This window comes from Mus caroli, unplaced genomic scaffold (genome assembly GCF_900094665.2).
Source record: "Mus caroli unplaced genomic scaffold, CAROLI_EIJ_v1.1 scaffold_7207_1, whole genome shotgun sequence".
NCBI classification, from domain to species: Eukaryota; Metazoa; Chordata; class Mammalia; order Rodentia; family Muridae; genus Mus; species Mus caroli.
In genome coordinates, this window is record NW_018389580.1 from 43370 (window position 1) to 60131 (window position 16762).

The following is a 16762-nucleotide window of genomic DNA, read 5'->3' on the forward strand; positions in this document are numbered from 1 at the left end:
AGACTTGGGAAGGTTTAAAAAGTTACTATTTTTTATTTTGTGGCATTGGAATTATGGTCACATATTAGGTTGTGCAATACATGTATGCCTGTTGTCTTTAGAGGCCATAAATAGGCTTTGATTCCCTAGAACTAGAGATACCAACAATTGTTATCTACAATTTCAGTGCTGGAAATATATCCCAACTCTTCTGAAAGACCAGCTAATTAACTTCAAATGCTGAACCACATCATCATATTTAATGTTGGGGCTTGAATTCACTATGTTTGCTATTTGAGGATACAGCCTGAATTCAGATCTTCTTTTTCAGGGCTTAATCCCCTTTCTTTCAATAATTAGAAAAAAAATTTTCAAAAACTTTACTCTTGTAGGGGGAAGTGATTCTGGGGCTCAAATGTGGATAGATCAGCTAAAGAATGCTAGTAAGACATCTTGCATCTGTCATTGACTATGTCATATATGGTGCTTACAGATTCTTTAAGTGTGCATGTTGGAGTATCTACAAGGTGTGTCCTTGTATGAGGTTTTCAATGAGACCCAGAGGAATACAGGTTTAGAGTAAGTACAAATTTTAAACTTTAAATTTACTCTCATGAGTCAGAAATTGATAGATATCAGAGTAAGCATAGAGTCAACATACTCTGTTCTTGCTAGAGATGAAGACATCAGAATCAGGATTGCACAGTTTCATGTTAAAAGTCAGGACAAGACAACATCATTCACAGGCAATTTCATCTGCTTACTAATTCACTTTTCTTTAATGTTTATTCTTAAGTACTTGAGACAATTGAGTTTTTTATTCTTCTTGGATTATGATATCTACATCAGTAATGATGCGATTACATTTATATAGTCACTGATTTCAGAGAGTTTAACAATTGTTTTTGTCAGAAAGATTAAAAAGATTTTATAGATTCCCAGTTACCAGGACAGTTCCTTAATCCCACATGATTAAGTGTTATGGTTATCCTCCATCAAAGAATCTTGTTGAAGAAGTCATCAATGTACTTCCTGTTCTACTGGTTTAGTACTCAGTTACAAAGGGGGGAGCATATTTGAATTGAGTGACACAAAGGTTTGCTCTATTATCCATGATTGCACTGAAATGTGAGTTACTGAGCAGAAGGGTTACCTGTGCCTGTTCATTGCCTTCAGTCTTATAATAGACAGGTTCTGTCTACTATGTTCTCATTGTATGTATTGTTAATCTAAAGCAAGAAGACAATCATAACAACCCATAATTTACATTTCATGTGGTAGTGCTTTTTAATTTTGCTCCATTTGGAATTTTTTTCACTCTATTCTCCAATTCTTGTGTAGTCACGTCAACTTATTGGGAGAGGGGTATACTTCCATTAAAATATAAAAATATATAGTACATTCACTGTCCTAAACTCCTGGTGGCTAAATATAAAGCCTCACTCAAGATCATTTCCCTCAGTATCTTAGCTGAAAGGACACACTGTAGTGCCTTTAAATTTACATTTTACATGAATGAGAAATTCACTAAACTTTTCAGAGCATAACAAGCAGTGGGTGAACATACTGCTATAGATGCAGGGATGGATCACAATGACACCTCTACTAAAAGATTAATCTTTGATTAAAGAACAGTAGGAATAGAGGAGTTCGAATCAGAAAATAAACAGGAGACTTAACTTTTTTCATTGAAATTACGTAAATAATTTGGAATTGAAAAATACAGCAGAACTATTTGCTTTTCCAAATTGAGAAAGAAACTGGTTGTGTTGGGTTAAGACACCATATTTTTGCAAATAAAATATATCATAGAAAATTCTGAGACAAGAAACAGTAAACAGAAAGAGTAAAATCCAAAAGTTGTCTTTTGTTTGTGGCTTACTGATTTATCCTGTACATGACTAGCATGGACATTTTCAGGCAATCTTTCATTTTGTCTACCATTGCAACTTCCGAGGGAGTATGATTTCCTTAGCCAAAATTGTTTATTAAAAGATTCAAACTTGGCCAAAACTTCCCAGTCTGCAATTTGATCCTGTTGTCTTCTTGGCTGAAATCATGGTACCCCTGGCTAGAATAGAAGATCCAAAATATATTTTCTCACTTGTTTTTAAGTAGATCACAGGGCCTCAGATGCAGAGCCTAAGGGAAGAGTTCCAAAACTCTCATTGACAGTGGAGGATGTATCCTGAAGAACTTGTGGGTGACTAACATAACAGCTGCACTCATTAATAGTCAGAATAACATAATGTTCACAAACACGTGAACTAAATATATACCCACTGGGCATCATTGGATATGTATCCATCAGTCTTATGGTTGGGCAGGTATATACATTAATAGGATGTTCTGGATTTTTACCTATGGGCTCCTGTATATTCCCATTTTTGGGTGTGCCTTTACTGACAATGAATGCTATGTAACAAGCAAAGAATTTTTTTACCATGAAGGAGATGTGACAATTGGTGCATTTTTCCCTCTTCATATTTTTTACACAGGCAACAAAATTCCTGATAAATTTTTGCCATACAATTTCAAAGACTATCATATACAGTAAGTACAATTAGTTATTATAAGAATTCAGAATTCTTATGACTTATTATTTATAGGGAATAAAACTTGCTTTAGTTTTTCAAAATCCTTCTTTTCCTTTCAAAAAATCCCTTCAAGTATGTCTTCTTGTTGACTTCTTTTCCTCTTTAAAAGGAAAAGTGATAATTTTGATGTTATTCATTTTGCTTTCCCAGTTATTATTCAATAACCAGGATCTTTTCTTTGTCATGTATGAAACACCAGATAATTTGAATATTTTCTGTGTTAAGATTTCAGAGTATGGATAAGTTAATCTAAGTATGAGCATGAACTTCTGGGTTTTCTTGAAGTCCAGGTATACTCTTAAGGAAAGGGATGAAGTAACTGAGTGAAGAGACTTCTGAGTTCCTAGAATGATGCTAGAGTGACAAAAGTACTATGTTACACCCAGCTGCTTTCAGAACAGGAATGACATCATTAAAATTTGTGAGCAATTCTGCTGTACACATGTCTTTTTCTATTTTTCTTTCTTTTTTCATTTCATTGTATTGGTTTTTGTCCTACACTTTTTTATTTCAGCCACATGTTAAATGTTTATCTGCTTCATATACATGTTTCTAGTGCTTTTCCTCCTTTTTGTGTATGTTTTCCCAAAGTACTCTATCTGAGAGGATGGCAACTTAAGGGTATATTTAAGCTTTTCTGAAATTTGCAATATTAAGAAATAGCATCAGAAAAATCTGATTTCTTAGGAAAATAATGGAAAGAATTAAGTTCTTTCTTTTTCTAAAGGACATAGAGTGTGCTTATCCAAAGTATATATCTGGAATCTCTATGGATCAATGGTAAAAGACCATGAAGTAGAAAAACAGAGCTTGTAAATGTCTGTGAACCTATGAGAAAATCAGGAGGAAGAAAATGGATAAAAAGGAAGAAAGAAAACATACTTATGATTGTGAATTGTGCTCAGTGTGACATTACAGTGTAATTGTTCACTCCTTGGTGGGGTTAAGTAAAAATAATCAAAGACATGAGAAGAAATAGGCTCAGAAGTAAAATCCTCATGAGACATTTGGGATCTTGACATATTTCATTTGAGACTAACAGAGCAAAAATGGCCACTGATGCAAAATTTAGTGTCTATGTGCCATAATTCATATCTCAATGAGGTAATGCATGGAGAACACAATTGCTTAAGGATCACATCTTAAATAACAACAGAAATATATGTTATACACCTAGCAGCCTGGGGAAACAGGATGCTGGGTGGGGCTCCTTCTGTTTCATTATACTTATGTCTTCTTTTACCTCTCAATTTCCTCTCTTCTCTACTCTCAGCAGCCCAGGTATCAATATGTGGTATTTTGTACGTCATGCAGGAGCAGGCCCATATGTTGAAAGAGTGTACTTTCAGGTACATGAGCCATAAGTAGCTCTTTTCTATGATAATTTAAAGGTTTTTATCCTATAAAAATTATTCATTTTTATAGTTAAACTTTATATTTTCAAAAGCAAAACCAAAGTAGTTCATTACTGGAAAAGAGTATTTTCACTATAAAATATTAACAATCATGCCCTATAAAATTACCACACATATTTTTCTGCATACACTTATGTTTGTATTATATTTTCCCAAGTAAAAGAATAGAAAACAGGAGCTGCTGCAAGTTTTCTAGGATATTACTCTCATGTCTAAAAGTGATCCAAGATTGATTTGTCCGTTTTATCATTCTGTGTATAATCAGTGTAAATAGTTCTACCCCTAAATATATCATTATCCTGAGCACATTTCTCTACTCTTGCCTGTTGCCTTTTAATTGAGGTCTCTATTTCCATAAATTGCAACCCTGTGATCTTTCCTTCATACACAAAATGGCCATTGAGTGTCCTTTAAATTTTCTCATGGTGTTCTATCATGTATTGGGGCTGTATTCATTTATTTGAAAAGTACAACTGTGGTGTCTCCTTTATTGTATTCAAAGATATTTTGTCATCTATACTTTATTCTATAATTGGCACTTGAGGTGCATTTGCTATCTCTCTTCTCTGGACAATTAATAAAGAAGCTTTGATATGCAAAGGTAATTTCCAGCATACCTGGAAACACAAACATAAGCAGCTCTTCAAGTGTGTACCACCCTCTCTGATGTAAGTTTTTGTCATGGTTTGCATAGGTGATTGCTGATAGCAGTCATTGTTAACACTGGGGATTTTTTTTTACAATTTACCTCAAACTATCACTTCCAGAAATAAAGATTACAGAAATAGATGTATAAAAAAATCTAGAACTTTGTAGGTAAAATTTCTTTTAAAATACAGATTAGTAAATTATTGAACTGTATGATGTTTCAATGTTATCTACTCTAATTGAGTAAGTGAATAATTCATGAAGTAATCTCTAATTTTCAATGTAAGTTATCTGATATGGTAAATATTTAGAAATAATACAAGAAATTTCTCAGAATTCTGAACTTTTCTGTAGCTTTATCTGCATGTTCTCTTAGTATTATTATTCTAATAAGAATCTTGTAAATAGCCACTTTTTAAGATCGTTTTCTAGTATTTATTAGCTTATACTTTTATTAAACCATTATTACCAATTTTTAAATATTTTCATATTGTCTAAAACATTTTTGGAAATTTTAACCTCCTATTTCTTTGTGTGCTGATTACTTTTATGTCAACTTGATACAAACTAGTCACTATAGACACGGAAGACTCTATTGAGTAATTGAATCAATAAGAAAAGGCAATAGGCAGGGTTGTAGGGTGTTTTCTTAATCATCCTGTGACATGGGAGGATCCAGTCCACTGTGGGTGGGGTGACACTTCTGTAAATATGATTCTGGGTTCCATAAGAAAGTAGACTAAGCAAGCCACAGTACAGCATTGCTCTATAGCCAGTGTATCAGCTCCTGTGTGCAGGGTCCTGACCTACTTGAGTACCTGTCCTGACTTCCTCCAATAATGAACATAAATGAAGAATTGTAAGCTAAATATGGTTTAGTGTTTGTATCAACTTGAGACATGCTAAAGTCATCTGAACGGGGGGAACATCAGCTAAGAAAATGTCCCCATAAGTGTGGGTTATAGGAAAACCTACAGTGGTATTGCTCAGCCCATTACAGGTGAAGCTATTCTGAGGCTGGTAGTCATAAATTCTGTAAGGAAGCAGGATGAGAAGTACATTTTGAAATAACCAGTAAGTAGAACCCCTCTGAGGGCTCTGTACCATATCCTGTCTTCACATTTTGAGCCTGTTTTATATTCAGTACAGACATCTTTCAGTGATGCATTATGTTGTGGTGATTTTCTCCTAATAAAAAATATCCTCCTTAGTTTGTTTTGGTCATGGTGTTTCATCACAACAATACAGTAATCATAATAAAGAGAGCATATAATCCTTTCCTCCTTTGTTTTCGATCATGGTTTTTCATCCAATAAATAATAACTCAAACCAAAACATTTTGTTTAGCTTTTAAAAAGTAATTTATGGGGAATTGACTGGGATGGCAAGATTTTTTTTCATGTTATTTCACTGTTTATTGTTTGTTTGTTTGTTTTTTATTTTAGTTTTGAAACAGAGTTTCTCTAACTCATATAGCCCTAGCAGTTCTAAAACTTACTATGTAGACCAAGTTGGCAGATATCTGTGTGTCTCTACCTCCCGTGTGCTGGGGATGAAGGCATGTACTACTATTCCCAGTGAAACATCTCTATCAATCTCCCGCTTGCTTGCACACACACACACACACACACACACTTTGCTTCTTTCTACTTTCTTTCATTCCTTGAAACATGGATTTCTTATGTAGTCCTGGCTATGCTGAAACTTTCTATGTACCCCAACTGGCCTGCTTTTACCTGTTGGGCAGAGTTATTTGTGGTGTGTACCATCAAACCCAGGTTCCCTGTGTTTTGAAATAAACTTTGCTTCCTTTATCAATTTTCCTGTTTGGTTTCTAAATCCACAAACACACACACACACACACAAGAAAAAGAAAGAGATAGAGACAAAGAGCATGAATCTTGATCGGTAGTAATATGGGGAGAAAAAGAGAAAACAGTGAGAGAGAAAAATAAATCTGGTCATTAGAAGAAAATAAAAGATATTGCATATGTACATGAACATGTAGATACCTTACATATATTAAAATGAATGTCTAACAATCTATATAATGGAGATTTTAAACTCACTGAATGATAAAAAATGTAAAGTATCAAGTAAAATTGTGTTGCATTTAAGCAGTTTTACTTATCATGTATGAATTGTACATATTTATAACATACTGTGTTTTCTCACAATATGAATCTAAAGTAAATTTTGGAAATAACAACCCTATCTCCTTATCATTTCTTAATGTTGGGAAACTTGAATCCCCAATGCTATTTCATCATGAAATATTTAGTGGTGATTGCATTGGATAATGTGATTGTAAGCCTTTCCTTACATAAATGAAATTGTCAAAATGATATATGTTATATTTTATATGTATGCATTTAAATCTATACTGTCTACTGACAAAACTATATTTTTTCTTGTTTCTTACAATTCTGACAAAACTCTGCTCCATTAGACATACTTTTTAATTTTATTTTTGCCTCAAAAAGCATTTAATTTTTTACAAGTTTCACACAAAATATTTTGAATGTTGATCATATTCTCCCATAACACTCCATCTTCTCATCTCTTGTTTTTTTACCTTTATCCTCTTACCAAAGTAATGTGTTTCTTTTACTTTTTCCAGTCAAGTACAGTTTGTGTTCTATAAGTACTATTGTCAGTGGAACCTTCCTTTGTGTATGGTTAACTTCCCAAGGGTCAAAACAGTGAAGATCATTGACTATCTCTCACCCAGTAACTATGAAATCTCAATAGTATCTTTGCTCAGGGTGACTTTTAAGGCCTATATTCCCCATGGCGATATTTTGTCTTGTTTGGGCACACATGGTCTTCTATGTGCTTTCATAATAATGCTGGGTTCAAATGTGCAACTCTTGTGAACTAAAAACATTGTTCCCTTGAGTTTATCCACAGCCCTTTGTCTTTAAAATCTTCCCACTTCTTTTCTGCCATGATTGCTCAGGATTGTTGGGAAGGGTATGATATCTAACCCACATTTATGTATTAGCACTACATAGTCTATTTTTCTATCTGTACCATGATCTGTCAGTGTTTTATGTATTATTTGTCATTTACTATAAAAAAGAATCTATGAGGAGGACTTATGTTTGCACTAATCCGTGGGTACATCAATAAGTCATTACTGGTTGACTTTGTACTTTAGCACAATAAGGGTATTAAGTTATCCCTGTGGATCTATCACTTACCTTATCACAGAGTCTTGCCATTTTCATAGTGAAATGCATGTTTTCTATTTTATAGAGTGAATCTTATATTACATCAGACAAATATTGGATCCATATGTAACATGTGTGCCTACTTTAGTATGAGATGACATGTCAGATAAACCCAGTCATTGCCATTTCCTTCATGGTTTACAGGTTGATGAGAATGATGATTCTTTTATTTTACTGGGTAGTATGCATAGTATCTTACAGCACTATGAAACCTAGCCAGGAGAAATATGGTAGATTATTTACTGCATGATTACTCCATATTCTGTGGTCAAGTATGTAGTGCCCTCAACAATGGAGTCTTTCCATCAAGTCCAACAGGATTCAAATTGTGTCTTCCTGATATATATTCTAGATAAATAGTACGAAAGATGTATGATATTTGACTTTCTTAATGTGATTCAGAATTGTTATTCTAATTGTATGGAACTTCACTGGGATGTACAGATTTATGGTATGGTTAATTTTGGTTTCTCGTGGTTTTGATTTAAGATTTTTTATTATTATTTAATCCTTTTTTATAGTCCAGTCTTCATTCCCTTCTGGTCTGTCCCCTGACCACACCCTATCTAATAGCTCCTCCCCCTTGTCTTCAAGAGAATGTCCCAACCCCACCCCCACTCCTACCCCACCAGACCTCCACACTCCTTGGCGCCTCACATCTCTCAAGGGTTAGATGCACATTCTCTCACTGAAGACAAACCAGACAGTCCACTGCTGTGTATGTGATGAAGGTCTCATACCAGCAGGTTTATGCTGCCTGATTAGTGGATGAGTATTTGAGACATCTCTGGGTGTAGGGGTAGTCCAGTTCTATTGATACTGCTGGTCTTCCTATGAATCGCCCATTTCCTCAGCCTCCTCCATAATACACTTTTACTTAAAATATTTTCATAGCTACTATTTGCACTCCTATTTAATCTTTGTAGTCTCTCCTGCTCTTTTTTTTTATCTTATCTATTATGTATTTATCCATGTCTGTCAAAAAGGAAATGCATTATTCTCACATATTTCCAACAGCTTACTATGAGGACATATACTTTAGGAACCTGAGTCAATTTTTAGATATTTTATCTTTAAAAAATGATTGCTGCTTGGATCTTTATTTTAAAATATATTTTATTACGTATTTCCTCAATTACATTTCCAATGCTATCCCAAAAGTCCCCCATACCCTCCCCCCTCTCCCGCATTTCCCTACCCACCCATTCCCTTTTTTTTTTTTTTTTTTTTTTTTTTGGCCNTGGCNTTNNCCTGTACTGGGGCATATAAAGTTTGNNNGTCNAATGGGCCTCTCTTTCCAGTGATGGCCAACTAGGCCATCTTTTGATACNTATGCAGCTAGAGTCAAGAGTTCCAGGGTATTGGTTAGTTCATAATGTTGTTCCACCTATAGGGTTGTAGATCCCTTTAGCTCCTTGGGTACTTTCTCTAGCTCCTCCATTGGGAGCCCTGTGATCCATCCACTAGCTGACTGTGAGCATCCACTTCTGTGTTTGCTAGGCCCCGCATAGTCTCACAAGAGACAGTTATATCAGGGTTCTTTCAGCAAAATCTTGCTAGTGTATGCAATGGTGTCAGCGTTTGGAAGCTGATTATGGGATGGATCCCTGGGTATGGCAGTCTCTAGATGGTCCATCCTTTCGTCACAGCTCCAATCTTTGTTTCTGTAACTCCTTCCATGGATGTTTTGTTTCCAATTCTAAGAAGGGGTACAGTGACCCCACTTTGGTCTTCATTCTTCTTGAGTTTCATGTGTTTAGCAGATTGTATTATATATCTTGGGTAGAGTACTACTCAGCTATTAAAAAGAATGAATTTATGAAATTCCTAGGCAAATGGATGGACCTGGAGGGCATCATCCTGAGTGAGGTAACACAATCACAAAGGAACTCACACAATATGTACTCACTGATAAGTGGATATTAGCTCTCCTGCTCTTTATGAGTTCTGTAATTGACATTTTATCCTAATACATACAAGTGTGTCCTTATATATTTGTTTTAAATTATGATATACACAATGTCTCTTGTTTTATATTTTGTCATGTTACTAGAAAAATCCACTTGGTTTAAAACAAACACACCTGAGCACATACAATTTGTAAATTTCAGCAGCTTCTGAGAAAAGGGGTATATAGGAGGGAGAAACAAAGACAATATTCTTTGACCTGTCATACATGTCAGATACATAAATGGAAAAAAGTAATTTTAGAAAAGGAGTAGTGAAGTACAAAGTATAAGAGATGTATACATTCATTGAATTAAGAAAAAAGGACAAAAATTAGAAAATGTGACTAAAATAACAGAATTCTGCAGAAAACTACTCTAAAGATGCCCTGTTTATTTTCTTTTCAAGTATATCTAGTGGAGGACTATTCTCCTTCCCTATATACATAAAAAACATAATGCTGCTTTTCTATAGAAACCCTGAAAATGTCATATGAAATATTTTATATCCAACTGGAGAACAATTTACTAAATATAACCTTAAGGAAACTGCTTTGGGAATAGCATACTTTGACACTAAAATGCAATGAGTGCTCTTTCTTTGTGTGTGTGTGTGTGTGTGTGTGTGTGTGTGTGTGTGTGTGTGTGTGTCTTTGGCATCATTAAAGGTCTTATTTTTCTATTATGAGATTATTATTAGACAAATCAACAGTTGCCTAACAAGGTAAATTGCTCTAGGTTCAAGTTGAGGACCTGAGTTCAGATCTCCCAAAAATCATGAGAATACTCTTGCAATCTAACAATTATATATAGGGTAGAATAGGCAGAAGTGACTCACTGAAAGTTTGATGATTAGAGTGCCAGGTTGATATTCTGAAAATAATAAAGGAACTGTGAAGTCAGTTGACATGGTACTCTCTTTTCTCTGCAGCACTGGGGAAGGAGAGGTAAAAAGTCTTAATGATTTTGAGGTCAAATTTCATTACAGAGTGTGTTCGAGGTCAGCCAAGGGTACATGGTCAGACTCTGTCTTAATCAATCAAATAAGTTAGTCAGTGAGACAATAATTAAACATATGATTAAGAGACTCCATGTGAAATCATGTGGACAGCCATGACTGACCCTTCTCTGCCTTCATGAAATTGATGAACCTATACCTGCACAAAATCTCACATCTACATATGTGACACTTATGACTCATAAATACACACAATATGAAATAAATTTGGGTGTTGTTTAACATAAATTAATGCCATCAATTGAAAGGCAGAGAAACGAATATTTTCATTAGTCCAATATCAGCCAGTTCTACATAGTATGTTCCAGACCACCCTATCAAAATTCATAGAAAGGACACCTGGGGCAATATATTATTTGAATTAATTCTGTGCTCATTTTTAAAGTGGTTATTGTAACAGAAAAGAGGGTGATTGGATCGAGGTATATTTTCCTTTCAATATTGTAGAGACGGAGAGGCCAAGATATAAACAAGCTTTCTGATGTTTTTGAAAACCTAATTCTTTATTCATTGAGAATTTTTTTCCATATATGAAAGGTAATAAAGCAATATGATAATAAATTAAAATTCCAAAGAGCATAATTAATGTGTTTAGAATATTATTAATCTCTTCTGCTTAAAATGCCTGTTTTAATTCCAGTCATTCACGAGAAGATATTATAATAATGATTTCATAGAAACATCGCCATTTACAATATAAAACCACTGCACTAAATAGAAAAGTTGAATGGTCTAAGGCTTCCTCCTGTGTAATTTTGTGAAATCTGTGCAGGTATAAGTTTAAGAACTACAAGTTTGTTCTGGCCCTGGTGTTTGCCATTGAGGAGATCAACAGAAACCCTCATCTTCTACCCAATACTACTATTGGATATGATATCTATAATATTCCATATACTGAAAAGAATATTCTTTATCATGCCTTCATTTGGCACACAGGGAAAATTAATTTCTTTCCAAATTGTGACTGTGGACACAAAAGAAAGTCACCTGCTATACTCACAGGACCATCATGGTCAACATCTGCCCACATTGGAACATTTCTACAACTCTACAAAATACCTCAGGTAAGGAATGGGACGTGGGACCTAGGAGACAGGTATCATTTGTTAACATCATAGGTGTCCAGAAATTTAAAATATGGGCACTACAGTTAATCACCTACCAAAGAAAAGTATGAAGATACTTTATAATAGATCTATACTTATATTACTTAATGTAGATTGAAAGGTGAGGTGTGTAAAAACCAGCTAAATTATTGAAACTGGAGACAAGTTAGCAATTTTGGTAAAAAAAAAAATGTAATTGTTTAACATGACAAGTCCATCTTCTTCTTGACTGTTTCCATCTGTTGATTTCAGACTGGGAATTTGTCTGATGCCAATGTATTTTGATATCTCTTCAGCTAACTTTTGGACCTTTTGATTCTATCCTGAGTGAACGAGGTCAGTTTAATTCTCTTTATCAGATGGCCCCCAAGGACACATCTCTGTCACTTGCCATAGTGTTTTTGATGCTTCATTTCAGATGGTACTGGGTTGGTCTGATCCTCCCAGATGATCACAGAGGGATTCAGATTCTATCAGACTTGAGAGAAAATATGGAGAGTCATGGGATATGCATAGCCTTTTTGAAAATGATCTCTGGCACATGGAATGCATTTTCCAATGCATTATGGAAAAATATGGAGACGATTGAGGAATCATCAGCCAATGTCATAGTTATTTATGGAGACATTATTTCTGTACAAGGTTTAATGCGACATATTGCACAACTGTTAGTGACATGGAAAGTCTGGGTCTTGAGCTCTTCATGGGATGTTGATACCCACTCTGATTATTTTATGGTAGAGTCATTTCATGGGAGTCTTATTTTTTCACACCACCATGAAGAGATGGTTGAGTTTATGAATTTTGTCCAAACAGTTAATCCCTACAAATATCCAGAGGACAATTATCTTCCTAAGTTTTGGTTTTTGTTTTTCAAGTGCTCATTTTCCAAATTTGATTGTCAACTTTTGGAGAACTGCCAACCCAATGCTTCTTTGGATTTACTTCCCAGACACCTTTTTGACCTAGCCATGAGTGAGGAAGGCTACAATATATACAATGCTGTGTATGCTGTGGCCTATAGTCTCCATGAGATGAATCTTCAACAAATACAGACCCAACCATATGCCAATGGAGAAGAAATGGTATTCTCCCCCTGGCAGGTAAATAGTAAAAGTTTGTTTTAGTCAATCTATCATATTTATTTAGTTCTCTTCTTCCATTGGGGTACTGTGTATGATGCCCTATGCTAAAACTACATTTTCAGAGAGCTCTAATTGTATTGTAAAAGGAAAAAAATGGTCTAGAGACATTTACCAGTTCGCATGACCAGATAGAGTTTGCCAAATATTTCTAAGTTTAACCTGATCTATCTCTAATGTTTGGGTGTGCTTAGGGGCAGGTACCCAAGAAGAACCCTGGAGTCATGCCCTCATTTAGAAATTTCTAGGTTTGTGCTTACCTGTGCTACTCATGATCTCCAGGACATAAGGAAGAATTCCAAATAGGGCCAAATGAAATTATTTCCTTAAAAAGGGAGAAGGAAGTGTAAGTTTCTGACTTTCCTAATTATCTCGACTTAATTTTCTCTGGAAAAGACACACAATGAATCATAATATAGAAAGTTCCCAAGAATGCAAGAGTCAGAGACCAAAACCAAAAGGGAAACTGAATGACAGTGATCCAAGGATTTGGCTTACCTTTGCTGAAACTGTAACAAACAGCTGTCCTGGCTTCATGACTTTTACCATTTCCAATAGATATGTCTGTTTCTTTTTTTTTTTTTTTTTTTTTTTTTTTTTTTTTTTTTTTTTTTTTTTTTTTTTTTTTCGAGACAGGGTTTCTCTGTGTAGCCTTGGCTGTCCTGCAGCTCACTTTGTAGACCAGGCTGGCCTCGAACTCAGAAATCCGCCTGCCTCTGCCTCCCCAGTGCTGGGATTAAAGGCGTGCGCCACCACGCCCGGCGATATGTCTGTTTCAAATGACATTATTCTAGTACTTTAAAATACCTTTTACTATCTCATATGTTTTTCTTTTTTATGTCATACTGTATTTCTCCTTCAATTTTATATTATATGAAACATATGCAAGATGATATAGAAATGCTTAATGTCTAAACATTTTTTCCAAAGCATGAATCAAAGTGTCACCATCTGTGTTTTGCTCTTTCATCAGAAAAAAAAAAAAAAAAACAAGACAAAACAAAACAAAGATGAGACACTTGTCCAAGACTATTACATTTTTATTCAACTGTAATTTATTGTCACTCTTTAAATTCAAACAAGTCAGCTGCTTCTTAATGCCATGTTTGCTTTCTTGTGCAGTATGATTCCTTGTCTGAAATCACTCACACCATCCAAATAAAGCAACTTTCTGCATTTTAATGTATCCTATAATTGCCCATTTCTTTATCACCTCTGAAATACCTCGGTTTTGTTTTTTGAATGTTATTGTACTTTATTAAAATGTGTAAGAATAAAATCATGTCAATTCTTATGACAGAAAAGGTTAAAACGTTGAATGAATAAAGATGTATGCATTTGCTTGAGCTTCTGTAATCCACTAGATTAGAGTGGCTTAAATAGAAGCAATGCATAATCATCTAATTTGGGGGCTAGAATCTGAATCAAGGTACCACAGAACATGGTTCCTTAAAAGAGGTTAGGAGACATTCTCTTCTAGGTGTTTCTCCTTGTTTCTGGAAAACTCATTCATTGTGGCAATATATTCTCATGATGGTCTCATTTTGTATGCATATATATATATATATATATATATATATATATATATCCATTCAGCATTTTAAAAAATATTTCCATGATGTTTTAGAAAATGATTTTAATATTTTTAACTGTTAATATTCAAAAAAACAGAATAATTATTTTAAGATAATATTTCGTTGTTATGTGTTCTTTTCATTTCTGAGTTTTTTATTGTGGATACTGTCTCTATGCTCTCTAGTTAGTCTGGCTAAGGGTTTATCTATCTTGTTAATTTACTCAAAGAACCAGCTCCTGGTTTTGTTGATTCTTTGTATAGATCACTTTGTTTCTATTTGGTTGATTTCAGCCCTGAGTTTTATTATTTTTCTCCATCTATCCTCGTGTGTATTTACTTCCTTTTTTCTAGAGCTTTCAGGTGTCCTATCAAGCTGCTAGTATAAGATCTCTTCAGTTTCTTTATGAAGGCACTTAGAGGTATGAGTTTTCTTCTTACCACTGATTTCATTCTGTCCCATAAGTTTTGGTATGATGTGTCTTCACTCATTATATTCCAAAAAGTCTTTAATTTCTTTTTTTAATTCTTACCTAACCAAATTATCATTAAGAAGAGCATTGTTCATTTTCTGAACAATGTGCTAATGTGTTGTTTTTGTTGGTGTTTAAAAGAAGCCTTAATCTGTGATGATCTGATAGAATGCATGTGCTTATTTGTGTCTTCTTGTATCTGTTGAGGCCTGTTTTGTGACCAACTATATGTTCAATTTTGTAGAAGGTGCCATGAGGTGATGAGAAGAAGGTGTATTATTTTGCTTTACGATGAAATGTTCTATAAATATCTGTTAGATCCATTTGCTTCATATTTTCTGTTAGATTCACAGTGTCTCTGTTTAGTTTCTGTAACCATGATCTGCCCATTGTTGAGAGTGAGGTTATGAAGCCTCCCACTATAATTGTGCAGGGTGTTTTGTGTGCTTTGTGCTTTAGTACAGCTTCTTTTATGAATTTGGGTGCCCTTGCATTTGGAGAATAGATATTCAGAATTGAGAGTTCATCTTGGTAGATTTTTCCTTTGTCCTGTATGAAGTGCCCTTCCTTATGTTTTTTGATAACTTTTGGTTGAAAGTTGATTTTATTCAGTATTATAATGGATACTCCTGCTTGTTTCTTGGGAAAATTTGCTTGGAAAATTGTTTTCTAACCTTTTACTCGCTGGTAATGTCTATCTTTGTAACTGAGGTGTATTTCCTGTAAGCAGCAGAATGCTGGGTCCTATTTTTGGATCCAGTCTGTTAGTGTATGTCCTTTGGGGGAAATTGAGTACATTGATGTTAAGTGATATTAAGAAAAAGTGGTTGTCACATCTCATCTCATTATTTTTGTTGTTAGAATTATGTTTGTGTGGCTATCTTGTCTTGGGTTTGCTGAAAGATTACTTTCTTTCTTTTTCTAATGTGTAGTTTTCCTCCTTGTGTTGGAGTTTCCCATCTATTATCCTGTGCAGGGCTGGATTTATGGGAAAATATTTTTTAAATTTTGTTTTGTAATAGACTATTTTGGTTTCTAATTCTATGATAATTGAGAGTTGCTGGGTATAGTAGCCTGGGCTGCCATTTGTCCCTTAGTGTCTTTATGATATCTGCCCAGGATCTTCTAGCTTACATAGTCTCTGGTGAGAAGTCTAATGTAATTCTTTTTTTTTTTTACATTTAGTTTTATTTGAAATTCATTTTTTACACTCCATATTCCATTCTCTGTCCCTCCTTATCCACCCTCTAACTGCTGCACATTCCATACCTCCTATTGACCCCACCTCTTCTCCATGTGGATGCTCCCATCCCCCACCCCACATGATCTCTAAAATTTAATTTTATTTGTAATTCATTTTACACTCCATATTCTGTTCCCCACCCCTCCTCATCCACACTCTGACTGCTGCACATTCCACACCTCCTAACCACCCCACCTCTTCTCCATGTGGATGTTCCCATCCCCCATCCCACCTGATCTCTAAACTCCCTGAGGCCTCCAGTCTCTTGAGGTTTAGATGCATCATCTCTGAATGAACAAAGACCTGGAAGTCCTCTACTGTATGTGTGTTGGGAGCCTCATATCAGCTGCTGTATTCTGTTTATCCAGATGGTGAAAGGCAAGTGCAAG

General features: G+C 34.8%; 1 protein-coding gene across 1 annotated transcript in view; it reads left to right on the forward strand.

Moving 5' to 3' along the window:
* Positions 1-2323: 2323 nt before the first annotated feature.
* LOC110288180 (vomeronasal type-2 receptor 116-like) overlaps positions 2324-16762 on the forward strand; it is a 33818-nt gene continuing 19379 nt past the window's right edge. The window contains exons 1-3 of the mRNA XM_021154602.1: positions 2324-2532; positions 11609-11900; positions 12239-13045. Coding sequence (XP_021010261.1) covers positions 2324-2532; positions 11609-11900; positions 12239-13045 — 1308 coding nt within the window. The remainder of the gene's footprint in view (positions 2533-11608; positions 11901-12238; positions 13046-16762) is intronic.